Source organism: Argentina anserina, chromosome 5 (genome assembly GCF_933775445.1).
Source record: "Argentina anserina chromosome 5, drPotAnse1.1, whole genome shotgun sequence".
Classification (NCBI taxonomy): domain Eukaryota; kingdom Viridiplantae; phylum Streptophyta; class Magnoliopsida; order Rosales; family Rosaceae; genus Argentina; species Argentina anserina.
The window spans coordinates 3,572,184-3,588,133 of record NC_065876.1 but is presented as its reverse complement, the minus strand read 5'-3'; the positions used below and the strand labels follow the sequence as shown (position 1 = coordinate 3,588,133).

Here is a 15,950-nt window from a genome sequence, read left to right as displayed (position 1 = left end):
TGCGGATTTTTTAGGACTAACTGAACATTACAAGAAAAAAGAGCATTCCTAGTCTTCTTGCAATGTACAACGACCAGAACGCAGAGTTTCTCTGCATCAAAAGAACACCTAGCTAGCATCACAATGAGGAACCTAAAGAATACAGAAATTTTAGTCCTATAGCCATCTCAAAACCCAGTAAATTCGGAGCGACTGTCAAGTTACAAAGTATATTTCAATGTTCAGCATATAACATTTAGCCTCATCAAAAGTGCAAGAAAATGAACAGAATATGAGCATTTTGACATTTTCCCTATGATACACAAAAATACATGAGAAACCTTGATCAACTTTTCATGGTGGCAGTAAATGTACTAATGTTTTGTTATTTATCAGTTGCATGTTTCGGGAGAGAAAAGTGGGATTGAAGGATCTACATTCTACAACAAGCACTCAAAGTTAACATTTTCCTTTTGCTAAAGCCTTGTGACCCTGGCAAAGTGGCCATTTCTTATTTGACGAAAAACATAACAAGGTTATCTATAGCCTTGGATTAAGCTTTAAAATCTAGCTGTTTTGATACATCTTGTACCACCACATGAAACTACAATGACATCAAACAAATAGACAGCTTCACATGAACCAAATTGGGTAAAATCAACGGACCATCATTTCTTCCAAAATTAATGTACGAATATGATCTTTCAGTACTTACACGTAATATCAAATTCACAGAAGAATTTATAGGGTGTGATAATATCCTAGTAGCTCAACTTATAACATAAACAGAAGGTAACATCAACAAAAAACACAGTAACTGTCGAAAACTCTACCTCATACTTCGGATCATCTTCTCTACTCTAAATCACAACTCGAACTCATCCTCAAGCTTCAGCTGCTCAGCTGCAGCCTCTTCCTCCTCATCATCAAGCACAAAGTAAGGATTGTGCGCCTCCGGCTTAAACTTGTACCCAGTAAACACATAAAACGCCAGCGTAGCCAACTCGGCAGCCACCACACTGGTCCAAAGGTACCGATACGAAGTAATAGTCTCCAACGCATACACCACAACCCTAGTAAAGTAAATGTAGCATATAACCACAATGTAGTACTGCCTGAACAGCGTCAGCTTCATCAAGTTCACCGCCGCCTTCCCATCGGTCCTCGCAGCCTCGCGCAAGTTCTTGATAGACCACACAATCGGGAACAACACGGCGCAGCAGCACACCACATCCACAAGCAGGAAAACCTGCTTCCAAGTCACCCAGTCGTGGCCGAAGGGGCCGGTCTCGTCGATCACGACCTGCGCAATGTTGGCAACCACCTGAAGCGGAATCACGATCATCAGAACCTTCTTCTCCTTATCCGCCAAGAACGGCTTCAAGAAGGACCAGCCGGTCCCGATTAGGACGATGAGTGTGAAGAGAGTGACTCCTTTAAGGAAGCTGAAGATGTAGAAGAGCACATCCCAGCCGTGAGCCGAGCCGGTGCGCTTGATGTACGACTTGTCCTCAGCCTCGCAGAGGAGGTTGAGAGTCTTGAGGACCAGAACGGCGAGCATGAAGAAATGAATCCGGAAAACGGTGAGTCGTTTTTTATAGAGCACGGAAATCCACAGGGCGACGAGAACGATATAGGCGAGTGAGAAAACGAAGTAAATTCTCGGGAGAATGGTTTTACCGGCGGAGAGATAATCCCTGCGGTCGTTTCCTTCGAGATTGTACATGACGGATTTGACGTCCATGGAGACCCGGAGGGGCTGGAGGCAGTTGGCGAAGAGGAGGGTGTACTGATCGGCGTCGGACTCGTGGAAGACGGTGGAGAAGTTGTCGGAGTCTTTGAGCTGGTCGAAGGTGTAGACGCGTTTGACGAGATCGGACTTGAGAGCGCAGCCGATCTCGCGATCCTCGAGCTCCTGGACGACGTGGATCCATGAGTCGCGGGTGCAGAGGAAGAACCCGACCCGGGAGAGATCCGGATCCGGACCGGGTTGCTGGGAGAAGGAGATTTTGAAGACGTTGAGCTCGAGGCGGCCTTTGTGGGTGAAGCCGAACTCGTCGAAGGGGATGATGGGTCGCCAGTCGCTGCGGACGGAGGAGGTTCGGATCTCGGCGGAGGAGAGAGAGAAGGCGGCGAAGAGAGTGAGGAGGAAAAAAGAGGGGAGGAGCTTGGCCATGGTGGATTTGGATCTGAGAGGAAATTAGGCTCAGATTTTTTATTGAAGAGGAAATTGGGAATGAGAAGAGTCAGTAATGGCGACCCTTCAACGGAAATTTGGGTTTGGAGAAGAAGAAGTAGATGATGAAGGTTTCGTAGAAACTACCGACTGCTCGGTTTGTTTTTTCTCTGTGGAATTACGAATTTAGACATAATTAAGATGTCATTAGAGAAGCTTTTTGGCAACAAAGATGTTTAGGCAACTAATTTGTTCGTATTTATTTTGTTAATTAACTTTCTTGTTTCATAAACAGTACAATACAATAACTTTGTGGTGATGGTTACGGTCCACGGTTATTCACCAAGGTAAAAGGATTCACACATCTAGTGATTAAAGAGTTTTGACCCGATGTGAGATTTTTACGATTAGACTCACTTGTGTTGTGAGAATAATCTGTTGTGAGTGTTTAAGTATTTGATGAATATTGATATAGAAATGTATTCAGTTTAGATATTGACTAAAAATAACATGAAATTAGATATAATGAGGATAATAAGTTAAAAAGTGGAAAATAATCTACTTCTATAATCAGAAATACCAAAATCTATGGATTATGCATTGGATTGTGTGAAATTTAATTATAATCACCTACAACTTTGTTTATCAAACACTTAACTTAGCTTATTTAATAATTTAAGCTGATAATTTGTTGAAAACTCGGAGCCAAACTCGTCCTAAGTCATCTATATTTATAAATTTCATCGCAAACTTTAATGTTGAACAGGAGAATATAATGTGTTAATTTATTTTAACTGGTTTCCACTGTCTAATAAGATCGGATAAAGATCACAACGAGCTGATCCATTCAACATTAGTAAAGGTTGTTTCTTCATGCTGGAAGTTCCATTTAGTTTCCAGCATTTTGTACCTACACTTTTACTATATGCCATAGCTCATTGGATGATTGGAATACATAATCCGGGTTACAGCATATACTAATTTGCTGCTGCATTTTTTGCTCTCTAACTCCTTAATTACTTGTCCAGTGTTTGTCAAGTGGAACTACTTTGGGTTGGTGTTGGCAGAGAAGAAAGCAAGTGCCCCAACAAATGGTGCATTGATGTAAGTAGCAGGCTCGGATTGTTGATAGTTGTTCCTGTCATCTGCGAAGTTGTCTCTGTTATCAGGTCCGCCAACTATGGCTCCGACCAGCACGTTTGGATTTGGGGAGCCGGAGTGGAAGTACTGAAATCCATCGTTGCAGGAAATGCGGTCAGGGTGCTCGTGTACAGATGGCACCGAAGAGCCCCTGTGGTGTATATGCTGTGGATATTTCTTACCAAATCCCACCATGTATGACATTTTTGCCGGATTGTCACCAAGAATGTAGTCTACTTGCTTCTTTGCCTGCGCGATTAGAGTTTCAGCTGTGACGGCTGAGGGTCCACATGTGACTGCTCCGCTGTTGGTACTGAGGTATTTTGCATATGTAAGAAGGAGGAGTGTTGTGGAAGTAACATACTGGAGATTGCTCTCACTTGCCTTGTACAGAAGTCCTCCTGCAAATTATGTTTGTTAGGTATTGTTAGTGTTGATATTGTGCTTATACTTATAACTACACTGACGTTTTTCTGCTAATGCCATCCTTATTTTGGTATGTCGATCGTGTGCTTATGTCCAAAATCGCGTGATTTTAGATGAAGTGACACACATTCTGTAAATATAGCATACCAGGGGTATACTGAGCCTGAAAACTGGATGTTCCTGGAATTAGAGAGCATATGTAGTTGTCTGAGTGTGCTTTGTATATCTGGAATTCTTCTGTGTTTGTCTCTATAAAGCTCTGCACAACACATTTTATTCAGTCGATTGGAGTTACTTGACCTGTAAGAACATAGATTTGCCATGTAGAGCTAAGTTGATGAGAAGGGAAGGGAACCTTGGAAAGGAGGACTTTCGTTCCAGCTCGCTTGTCATCCCAACTGAAGGAGTAGTCATCATCATCAGCACCCAATGTATGGCCATTGGATTTGATGTATGACAAGTATGAACTATTCTCCGAGGCTCTGTGGATCCACGACGCGCCCCAAAGAAGCTCATCCTAGTATATAAGAAACAAACATGGTATGATCAGAATCCTTAATGTGTTAAGATGACAAGTAATTACAAGTAAATTATCCCATTGCTTACATGGTATCCAGAATATGAGCAGTAAAAAGGACAGACCACGGAGCCGAGGGAGTCACTGTATGAACCTCTATACGTGTCTGCAAAATCAAAAACCTGCATGGTGATCAATTATTGTTAGTAACTTCAGTGAGAATGAAGTATTGAATTCAGTTTTATTGTTAGGGTGTTTACTTTCATAGCCGTGTGAAGCAATTTTTTAGAGTAAGAAGGGTCAGAGTTTTTGAAGACTACGGAAGCTGCAGCCAGAGCAGCAGCGGTTTCTGCTGCTACATCAGACCCTGGATTTTGAGTAGACACCTTGTAAACATTGCGCGGTGTATCCATATCTTCTGGCCTCTCCCAGCAGTGGTGGTCCATGTTTGGATCTGCCACCTGCACCGGCGAAACATGTGACTGACAGTAAGAGCTTTTCTTCAAGTTGATATACAAATGCAGTTACTGATCAGATGGCCTATTTCCTAGCCTTTCCTCTCGGTTTTCCTTAGGTTCTTCATCAACTGTGTAAGTGTAATTATCATGCTGCTAGATTCATACATCTATGTGTTTAGTGTTATAACCTGTGGCGAAGTAAGGACTCAGGAAATATTGGTCAGTGTGACAGAGTACAAATTTAGCAATTTTTGATGTGGGATTCCAAATTGTTCAAAGCTAATGAAGCATTTTGTCGCGCTTACTTGAACATATAAGGTTCCCGGGGTTGTGGTGGCTGCCTTTAGCAGATAATCTGTGCTCCAACGTATGGCAGCCTTGGCATTGTCAATCTGGTTAGGCATAGAGCTACCAAACTCTATGACACTCCATGCTAACAATGTAGTAGTGAAGGCCATTGGCAGGCCAAATTTGACATTGTCGCCGGCATCATAGTAGCCGCCTACTAAGTCCACCTGCAAATATCATAATCCATGTAATGGCCATTAGCCCATTAGGAAATGAGCCAACCATGCATATCAGATTAGACAACTTAATAATTTCAAGAGTGACAAATTAAAACATATAACTTCAAGGAACTAAAATTATTACATGATAAGAGGAGCCATCGGACAAGCCAGAATTGCCCCTCCAACTGAGCCGCTGGTTCGATGGCAGCTTCCCGGACCTCTGGCCCTCGAAGAAGAGAATGGACTTGTCAAGTGCATCTGAGTAATCTTCAGCAGTAAAGGCAGAACAGCCTAAGCTAAGAAAACAAAGACCCAAGCATAAAACTTGTGTCACTAAGGAAATTGTGGCAGCAGAAGCCATTAGTACTCAAATCCTATAATGCTAGTAATTTAGCAAGCTATAGAGGTAGAGTTGGGTTTGAAACCTATGGAAGTCGAGACAGGAATTTAAAGAAGAGATGTTGGGGAAGTTGGTTAATTCGTTGATCCTTGGTCACGGGATCAACTGCACCAAATCAGAGATAAAGGTTTAATGAGACAAAAACACATACTTTATCCTCATAAATTGGGACATACGAAACTGATGGAAAGGTCTGAAAATAGAGACAAAAGGAAGAGCATAAATCCCTCACATGTTTCAAAGATTTGGTATCTTTCTTTCTGAAATGGTATCAGACCAAATTTTACTGTTAAATCATGCCAAAAGTCCTGTAAAATGCACAATTTACGTGAAGTTGAAATGGGGTTTTGGGGTGTTTGAATTCAATGGATGCCACAATTTAAGGTGCAAATGGGATTTGTCTGTTGCACCGAAGTCACGGATAGGCAAAGTGAATCACATGGCCGCCAAAGCAAGCTTAAGAGATTGAAGGCAATGAATGAGAAAGAGGTAGAAGAAGAAGAAGAAGAAGAATAAACAAGAGAGGGAAAGAGGTGGAGCTGCAGATGAAGGGTTTTATTAGTTAAAGGAGGCTCAACTCCAAACTGTTCTTCCACAGATCATGTGAGTCATACTAAGACGTACACTAGTTAAGCTAGAGTCACAGATTGTAGTAGGGGGAGAAACCCTGGAAGTTTTAGCAAGCTATTTCGAATCGCATGTGAAAGGATGGGAAATGGATAGGTGTGATGGGTTTTTCTTATTTGTTGGCGTCATTGGTTCAAGTGTAGAAACAAAAGAGTTGGTGAAGGATTTGATAATGAGATTAAAAACATAGATTGTGGATTGAACACTGTAACTGGGATTTCGGTTTGTCATCTTAAGCAAGTTGCTTAAATTAGAGGGTAATGTCCCAGAATATATCAAAATCGAGTAAATCAATGACAGTTTTCTCTTTTGCAAGAGCCAACATCCAGCTTGTAACCCATTTTCAGGTACCAAACTACCAATGGTGAAAAGCAGGCCGAATTCAAGCAGCCTCAACTGCAAGTCTACAAATATGCTTAAATCACAAACTGCAGTACCCAATTTCTACATAATCAACGATAAAATGCAGGGCATTGCCATCTTATTGAAGTTGTCAGCCTCAAAACTCAAAAGGGCATGAATGTATGTGTTCTGAAATTGGTAATTGTTACTTATATCACAAGTTTATCAGCGGAGAGGACTACATAAAACTTCATTGTGGAAAGAAAAAATATCTTAAGTACACCATTACAAATGAACTATAAATCGAAGCCTATATGAATGATGAGGGCTTGTAAACAGTAATATATAATCCTGTAATTTACATATAAGTTCTCTTCTGATCTTGACTTCAGACATGATATATGCCTAATTAACATACTGTACAGATTGCCGTGTTCAACATGCATAAAATATATATGTACTGAAGTTGAACTTTAAGATGGCTGTCACAGTTCACAGTTGGATAGTGGACTTGCACGATGTACGTACTTGAACTACTTTGTTTGTTGTAATTGAATTCAGGGAGAGTATCTTTCAAGCTTGTAGCTTTGGACACACAGTGGAGCTGGGATTGGCAATGGAGCCTGCAGATAACACATAGCAAGAAGTCAGCAGAAATATGTGTCTATTGGTCAGATTATATTATAGAGAAGATCTACGAACTTACATATATCAGTAAAACAGGGTTGTTTGGACACAGGATCCTCCTCAAATGGTGGCGGAACTTGGCACCATATCACAACTCATATCTTCAAAATCTGAGCATGGACAGACAGAGGATAACACATTAGGTAACAGTATTGTTTTTCCACTTTAAAATACTTAAACGTGTATATTACACTTGTTAATATCATACAACAATCATCTATATATACACCTATAAAGTATTCTCCACTACACATTGTTCTCCACTACCCGTTGTTGCTCCACTACCCGTGATTTACGCTCACACTCCCCCTCAAGTTGGCGCATACATATCAACTATGTCCAACTTGCCAAGTATGTATGCGCCAACTTGCGAAGCGAGTTATAAAAACTTTTTTTAGATATTCCTTTTGTGAGCATATCAGCAAGTTGCTATTCTGTATGAACAAAATGAAAACTAATAATCTTCGCATCTAGCTTTTCCTTTATAAAGTGACGATCAACCTCCACATGTTTTGTACGATCATGTTGCACATGATTTTGTGAAATATCAATAGCTGCTTTGTTATCACAGTACAGCTGCATCGCATATTTAGGCTTAATACCCAAATCTTGTAGCAAGTTTCTAAGCCATAAAAATTCACATACTCCCTGAGCCATACCTCTGTACTCTGCTTCAGCACTAGATCGAGCTACCACTTTTTGTTTCTTACTCTTCCATGTAACAAGATTACCCCCAACAAAGGTAAAGTACCCTGATGTGGATCTCCGATCTGTAATATTTCCAGCCCAGTCTGCATCTGTGAAGCCACAAACCTCAAAGATATTTTTGTGATTAGAAAACATTACTTCTCTTCCTGGGGCTGACTTCAAGTACCTCAAAATCCTTACTACAGCATCCATGTGGTCCACACTTGGATTATGCATGAACTGACTCACTACACTTACTGCATATGTAACATCTGGTCTGGTATGTGATAAATAAATCAGACGCCCAACTAGCCTCTGATAACGAGTTTTTTCAGTCGGTACTTGATCTGTATACTCTGCTAACCGATGGTTCTGCTAATCGATGGTTTTGCTCAATAGGAGTATCAATGGGAGTGCAATCCAGCATACCGGTCTCTGTTAGTAGATCAAGGATGTACTTCCTCTGACACAGATAAATACCATCACTTCCCCGGGCTACCTCAATGCCCAAGAAGTACTTGAGTGTACCTAAGTCTTTCATCTCAAATTTTGTGGCTAGCTGTTTCTGTAATCTATCCACCTCAACAGTATCATTCCCAGAACTACCATATCATCAACATATATAATTAGGGTTGTTACCTTCCCTTGCTGATGTCTGAGAATTAATGTGTGGTCTGAATTACTCTGTCTGTAGCCAATTCTCCTCATGAATTGTGAGAATCTTCCAAACCAGGCACGAAGTGACTGTTTAAGACCACACAAAGATTTTCTCAATCTGTATACAGAGTTACTTGGAGAAGCGGCCGCATATCCCGGCGGAAGATCCATGTACACTTCTTCTGTAAGTTCTTCATGAAGGAATGCATTCTTAACATCAAACTGTCTAAGTGGCCAGTTTAAGTTAGCAGCATAAGAGAGCAATACCCGAATAGTGTTTATCTTTGCAACAGGTGCAAATGTCTCATCATAGTCTATGTCATATGTCTGGGTAAACCCTTTTGCTAGTAGGCGTGCTTTATACCGACTCACTGACCCATCTGGATCATGCTTCACTGTAAACACCCAACGACATCCCACAGTCTTCTTGCCATGTGGTGGAGATACAAGCTCCCAAGTATTGTTCTTTTGTAATGCTTTCATCTCTTCCTTCATTGATTTTCTCCATTTTGGATCTCTCAATGCATCCTGCACTTTGTTAGGTACTGATACAGTAGATATTTGATTCACAAATGATTCATATGACTTAGACAATCTTTTGGTAGACATAAAGTTTGCCACATGATACTTAGCTTTTGCCTGAAGGGTAGGTTCATTTTTTTTTTGGCTGACCCCGAGTAGACCTATTTGGCAAGACATATTGTCTACTATTAGCATCACTAGTATTAGTCTCAATAGAATGACTAACCTCATATGAGTGATCTTCCGTACCAGAAGAGTATTGGTCAGTAGTATGAGGGGCAGTTGTGTTGTCATCTTCTGGTACCTGAATCTCTGGAATGACTATATCGGAATCACTCGGCGGTGCTTGTATAGCGGACATATTGGTGATCTCAATTGATCCGGTCACCATATCTACTGGCTTATTTGTCTCCCCTTCTCCATGATACAGCTCTTCGAAGTATGAATTCTCCCTCTGAAGAGTAGTATCGAAAGAGGGAAAATAACTCATATCCTCAAAGAAAGTAACATCCATAGTGACATAGTACTTCCTGGTAGGTGGATGATAGCACCGGTACCCTTTCTGATGTCCGCCATACCCAACAAACACACATTTAACGGCCCGAGCATCCAACTTAGATCTCTGGTGTTTTGAAAGATGGACAAAAACAACACAACCGAAAACACGGGCAGGAAGATTATGAAAAGAGGGTAAGGAGATATGAGATGCAAGCACCTCATATGGAACTTTTCCCTGAAGAACACGAGAGGGAAGACGATTAATGAGGTGTGCAGAAGTGATGACAGCATCACCCCAAAGGTATTTGGGCATATGGGCACTAAAAAGAATACACCGAGCCATGTCAAGTAAATGACGATTTTTCCTTTCAGAAACTCCATTCTGCTCAGGTGTATAAGGACACGATGTTTGATGAACAATTCCATGTGTGTTAAGAAACTCCCGAAAAACATGATTCACATATCCCCCCCTAATTATCAGAACGAAGAACTCGAACTGTGGCATTATATTGTGTTTTAACAATGGCATAGAAGGCTTGGAAAGCGGGAAAAACTTCATTTTTGGTTTTGAGGAGAACAATCCATGAAAGACGGGTGCAATCATCAATAAATGACACATAATACTGCATCCCGGACACAGTAGATTCTTTGGAGGGTCTCCAAACATCAGAATTAATTAATTCGAAAGGAAGAAGATGTTTATTGGAAGTACTACGGGAATAAGTAGATCGATGACTCTTACCCAAAACACGTGTCTCACAACGTAAAAGTGACTCATCCACACTAAGAAACAAAGTAGGCATAGATGATTTCATAACACTAAAAGATGGATGCCCTAAGCGACGATGTCATAACCAAACTTCACTTAGCTTGTCAGAAGTGGAGATTAAAGCGGTCCGAGATGGTGCCCCTGGTTTCTCCCCCGCATATGTCTGATCCAGATGAAACAACCGGCCCCTCAAATACCCCCGACCAATTAACTCCCCGGTGAGAAGATCCTGAAAAATCACATACATAGGAAAAAATGTCACAGAGCACTTAGCGTCAGCGTTCAATTAGGGAACAGAGATCAAATGATGAGATAAAGCAGGTACATATAGCACATTGTGAAGCTCTATTGTGGGAGTAATACGAACCGACCCTTTTCCTAATACGGGGAATGCCTCATCATTAGCATTAGTAACATAGGGTACTGGTGGAGGAGACAATACGGTAAAATAAGATTTGTCATAAGTCATATGATCAGACGCACCCGAATCAATAATCCAAGTATCAAAACCAACAAAGTGAGAAATATTTAAATCCATACCAATTTTTCCACGACCAGCTATGGAGGCAGTAGGTATTGCTCCGCCTGCGGTGTGATGATCATGTCCAACCACACCATAGATATCGGGTTCCTGGACTAATTGAATAGCTGCTTTCGCCTTGGGATGATAATGAGGCCTCTTAGGCCGAAGATGTGGATACAGCTTCCAACAGGTCACGCGAGCATGGTTAGTATCATGACAATAAGAACAAGGAGAGCGGGGCTGATTCCTGAAGCCTGATGGTGGTCATCGGTGATTTAGTGGAGATGAAGTGGCCTGCTGAAGGGTGGTGCTGAAGATTTAGCACGAATAGTAAGGCTGGAAACTTCAACTTGTGTCTGATGAAGGCTTTTCTGGTAAGATTCATCCTTACGGATATATATATGAAAGCTGTAATTAAGCTAGGAGGTTCGGTCTGGCGGAGCAATTCCCCTTTCGCACTGTTATGTTTAGTATCAAGACCTTTCAAGAAATGGTGAACTCGCTCAAGCTTCTTCTCACGTTGGTACCAAACAATATCCTCTTGATGTTTGATCATGGAAGGACGTTTCACATCAATCTCAGCCCAAATATTTCTTAGTTTGGTGAAATATTAGGCCACCGGTTGCCCATCTTGTTACATCGCCAAAACGGTGCACATTAACTCATGAACCTGTATGAAATCAGAGTCATTAGTATATAAGCCTTCAAGTGTCAGCCATATTGCCTGCGCAGTGTCACATGCCTCCACCAGATCAATTATCTCGTCATTCATAGCTTTCCACAAGACGGACATCACAAGGCCATCATCATCGTCCCACTTAGTGTAGACAATAATATCATCTTTTCTAGGAGCCTGAGTAGCTCTGGTTACATGCCTCATCTTGTGCATGCCTTGAAGATGAGCCGCCATAAGTCGCTTCCATTTACGGAAATTGGTTCCATTGAGTTTAGTACCCCCAAATGACCCACTTTCAGAACTCTTGACAGATACTTCAAATTTCGAAACATCAGATTCGTCTCCAGAACCCATTGAAATGGAAATTGAAAAAATAAAATCAAGAATGATACAGCGGAAACACTAAAAAACGGATAAGAACTTGTCTTAGGTGCACGTTCACTGTCGGTACACCTACACCGACAATAAAGAGTTATTAATTATGGGCCGGGTCGGGTCGAATCCGGATTGAAACTGGACCGGGAGGAATTGGGCCGGACCGGGCGGGTTGAAGATGGGCCGTACCGAACGGGTCGGATCCAGATCCGGATTAGGGGGCGCGCGTCGGATCGTGGTACGGGAACTCCAAATCGCGTCGGATCGTCGGAGGGCGGCGGCGGGGTCGTCCTGAGAGAGCGGCGGTGGGGTCGTCCTGAGAGAGCAGCGGTGGGGTCGACATGAGAGAACGGCGCCGGGGTCGAGCGTGCGACGGCTATGAGGCGGCAGGAGATCGATGACCAGTGGAAGAAGACAGCGGCATCGGCTGTGGTGGTGGAAGGCTGGTCAGCGACGGAATGAGATGTTGCCGGCACCGGCAGAACAAGGGAAGCAGTCCCTCGAAAGCACGTCGGCGGGCTGAGCTGAGCTGATCAGCGAGTAGGAGAGCACGTCGGAGCTTGGAGTGGTGCCGAGTCGGGTGAGCTCCGGTGTTGCTTGGAGCGGTTCCGAGTCGGGTGGGCTCCTGCGTGGCTTTGCTGACGTCGTCGAACAGAGAGGCTACCAGCTTGTTGATGTCGTCGACGGCTGTGCAGCCTGTGTTTCGTGAGGGGGACAGCAAGCTCGGCTGACGAGCTCACACACCAAACGACTGCAAAGAAAACTAACCCAGAAAAACAGAGCACATGCTCTGATACCAACTTAAACTTGTATATTACACTTGTTAATATCATACAACAATCATCTATATATACACCTATAAAGTGTTCTCCACTACCCATTGTTTTCCACTACCCGTTGTTGCTCCACTACCCGTGATTCATGCCACTGCTCGTGATTTACGCTTACAAAATGTTCTTTATCAAATTCATATAGTAATTTAGTTTTATATGCAGATTTAGTTCATGATCAAACATTCAAACAACGAGATTGAAGCCTACTTGGAATCATGGTTAATGGAAGCCCAAATTCATTGGTGAAGAAATCTTGAGTAGGAAACTTGCACATATTCACACACATTCCAACACAGCCACTATTCTCCATGTACCTAGAGGAGAGAGGAGAATCCCAAATTTAAAGAAATTAGTAGCTGCAAAAGATAAACACTGACTCATACTTTTGAATAAGATTTAGTCTTTATGCTTATTGCAGTACTTCTATAAGAAATGTATGCACCTGACGAAATAACTTAGTACATTTGTACATGATGACATAAAGATTCTACCTGCACTTCTTTATACGAACTCCACTTCTTTGCTTCACTCCTTCCACCTCAACTTCTATAACCTACTGAATTTTAATTAATTAGTGCGTCAAGTCACTCCAAAATGAAACAGCAAAATGGTACAGCAGCAAAAACCAATGGTATCTGCTACAGCTGAAAGCTCTTGGCGAAAGAACTGTATTTCCATGTTTTCGAAAAACTCTACTTAATGCAGACACATGATAGAAGACTGGCTAACAGGAATGGCTTGTTTAGTTACCTCAGAAGGCCCAACTAACCAGTGGAAGAACGGCACTGTTAATGCAGCATTGAACTCTGCAGCCCACTTTGTTGGTGGAAATAATTTCCTAAACTGCAAAGGAAACAAGTTTAAACAACCCTTTCTTGAACCAAAAATGAGATTGATCTACATTCAAACATAGACCTCAGACATTAACTAAATCAATAATAGAGTCTTAATAAAATATTAAAATTCTACATCGAGATAATTTTTCTTGTACCAAAAGTAATCTCTTTTTGCATAAATAGAGACAATCATCGATATCCTGAAGACTAAGTATCAGACATGAACTAAATCAATAACATGTTCGAATCGATCAGGCAAACAAATCCAACATTAGAGAAGTGAGAATGGTCTATAATCCACCTGAGCAGGCGCACCTGGAGGTAGCATAGATAACAAGACCTCCCTAACCACTTCTTGCTGCCGTACGCGAGACCTGCCCTGCATAACTCTCTTGGAAACATCCACAAAACTCTCATAGTCGTATTCCCACCATTTCTTTTCCTCAATCTCATTCTTGGATTTCACTGGAGCTGCAAACTTCTTCATTTTCCGTGCAAAGAGTGTCATGAATGCTTTCTCAAAAAACCATCGTTGTATTTAGTCTTTTGCCCCATTGGAGATGGAACTCCTGATGGCTCTGCAATCCCACATCGAACACTAGAACTGTAACCAATGGTGCTGGTTTTACAATATGAGAGTTGTTTAGGGGTGGTAAGCTGGACCGGTTGGAAGTTTAAAACTACCATTGAAATTAATGCAATTGTGGTTCAAAGAAAAGACATAGAACTATATGAAGACCTCAGAGAAATCAATGCAAAAGCACAAAGTGCATGAGACAGAGCTTAGTAGGAGTACATTTTGTTCGTAGTATTTAACTTCTGTAACATTTTACCTAATTTCTGGCTGATCCAGAAAGAAAAGCACAGGTCTTTCCATGAAGGGCTAAAACCTAAAAGAGGCGTGTGGTTGGTTCATGGTTGAGCTTGGTTTGTTTGCTTGGTAAATTGGTGGCCACACATAGCCTTTAGGGAAGACATTATGGTGGCTCTATCCATTTCTAATTATTGGTTGCTCTGTATTTGGGAAAAATAGAAAGAATCTCAGATCACTATTATCCATTTGATTTCTTGAGATTGCAGTGAAGACATGTAGCTTGAGAACTCTAGTGTCTGGTCCCATCTGAGTGGGGTCGCACAAACTGATTACTGATGTAACAGCAGCCAGCAGATGGGGTTCTTGGGTTGATTTGAGGCTGATTCAAAGGCCACGCTTCAGTTGTGGAGTTATTGGATTGGGCTGAGTTGAAGTGCAAACTTTTCTTCTATTGGATATCAAACATTCAAACTTATACCACAACGAGTGGGTCTTTTTCTCAGGCCCAACCCATGGTTGTGCTCATGGAGACTTTTCCATACTGAACAATTTATATAAGGAATTGGTTGCATACTTGCATTATTGAGAAACCAAAATCTTGGCAGAACTGCACCAGACTGACCGGAGTTGGCATCTGCTGGCACCCAACTGTATACATGTGCTTTCATTTTGAGTGAGTATATACATCAAAGCTAGCTTTCAATACGATTAACAGACATTGACTTAAGACATTGGAATATTATCCTCAGAAAAAAAATATTGGAATATTTTGCTGCAAAAAGCAAAAGAAATGGGGTTGGATTTTTTTTTGTAAGCGTAGAGAGGACTAAAACAACGTCTTTCTATGAAAATTTATTGAAAAGAAAAATGTTATAAAGAGTAATGAATAAAGACAAACACAATTATCTCTCAACCAATTAAAAAACAACTAACGAAAACGAAAAATTAGAAAAATAAAATCAATCTTTATTACAGTGACTCACCATACAATCTAAAATTGAATCTCACTGAGTAAAATTATTTGAAAAAAAACACTGAAATTAGCAATAGCATCAGCATCTTGATTGCCCTCACGAAAAATATGACTTAATCTAAAATGCATTTGAGAGATACGATACAAGCAATTAGACCATTTCACTAGAAGACTCTAAAGAACTAGATGAAGAAACTGTAGATAAAGAATAATAAGAGAATAGTCAACTTCTAACCATACGAACTTTCAGTCTCTAATTCAAGTTAGTTCAATAGCCTTAATGACCGTCATGACTTCTACAACAACTGAGTTAGGGATATCAAGAGTAGAGAAAAATCACCTAAAAACGAACCTATGCAGTCTCTATAAACACCACCATAGCCTGTCTTATTAGAACTAATTTAATAATGCAATTTTCATTTATGGGTTTGATGGCCGTTGGCAACCAGAACGATATTATTGTGATGATTTGGTGATCTATTCTTTCTTGCAAAGATTCATGATGTTACACAGAAGAGAAGCTGCT

The 15,950-nt window shown here is 41.3% G+C and overlaps 3 protein-coding genes across 3 annotated transcripts; all 3 read right to left on the bottom strand.

Moving 5' to 3' along the window:
• Positions 1–611: 611 nt before the first annotated feature.
• On the bottom strand, positions 612–2,273 carry LOC126793932 (protein CANDIDATE G-PROTEIN COUPLED RECEPTOR 7). The gene has a single exon (XM_050520566.1). The coding sequence runs from the start codon at positions 2,153–2,155 to the stop codon at positions 845–847; it is 1,311 nt and encodes a 436-aa protein (XP_050376523.1). The 5' UTR covers positions 2,156–2,273; the 3' UTR covers positions 612–844.
• Positions 2,274–3,050: 777 nt separating this feature from the next.
• LOC126793093 (endoglucanase CX-like) lies at positions 3,051–5,584 on the bottom strand. Its single transcript, XM_050519522.1, has 7 exons — positions 5,348–5,584; positions 5,002–5,211; positions 4,499–4,699; positions 4,328–4,420; positions 4,077–4,238; positions 3,869–3,980; positions 3,051–3,696 (listed from the first exon to the last, which is right to left on the bottom strand). The coding sequence occupies exons 1-7, from the start codon at positions 5,564–5,566 to the stop codon at positions 3,200–3,202; spliced, it is 1,494 nt and encodes a 497-aa protein (XP_050375479.1). The 5' UTR covers positions 5,567–5,584; the 3' UTR covers positions 3,051–3,199.
• A 1,399-nt stretch (positions 5,585–6,983) lies between these two features.
• Positions 6,984–14,324, bottom strand: LOC126795147 (beta-carotene isomerase D27, chloroplastic). Its single transcript, XM_050521973.1, is given in 8 exon segments — positions 6,984–7,197; positions 7,281–7,342; positions 7,344–7,371; positions 13,009–13,115; positions 13,293–13,354; positions 13,552–13,644; positions 13,939–14,165; positions 14,168–14,324. Coding segments are annotated over 8 exon segments (786 nt in total). The 3' UTR covers positions 6,984–7,147.
• Between the last annotated feature and the right edge of the window lie 1,626 nt (positions 14,325–15,950).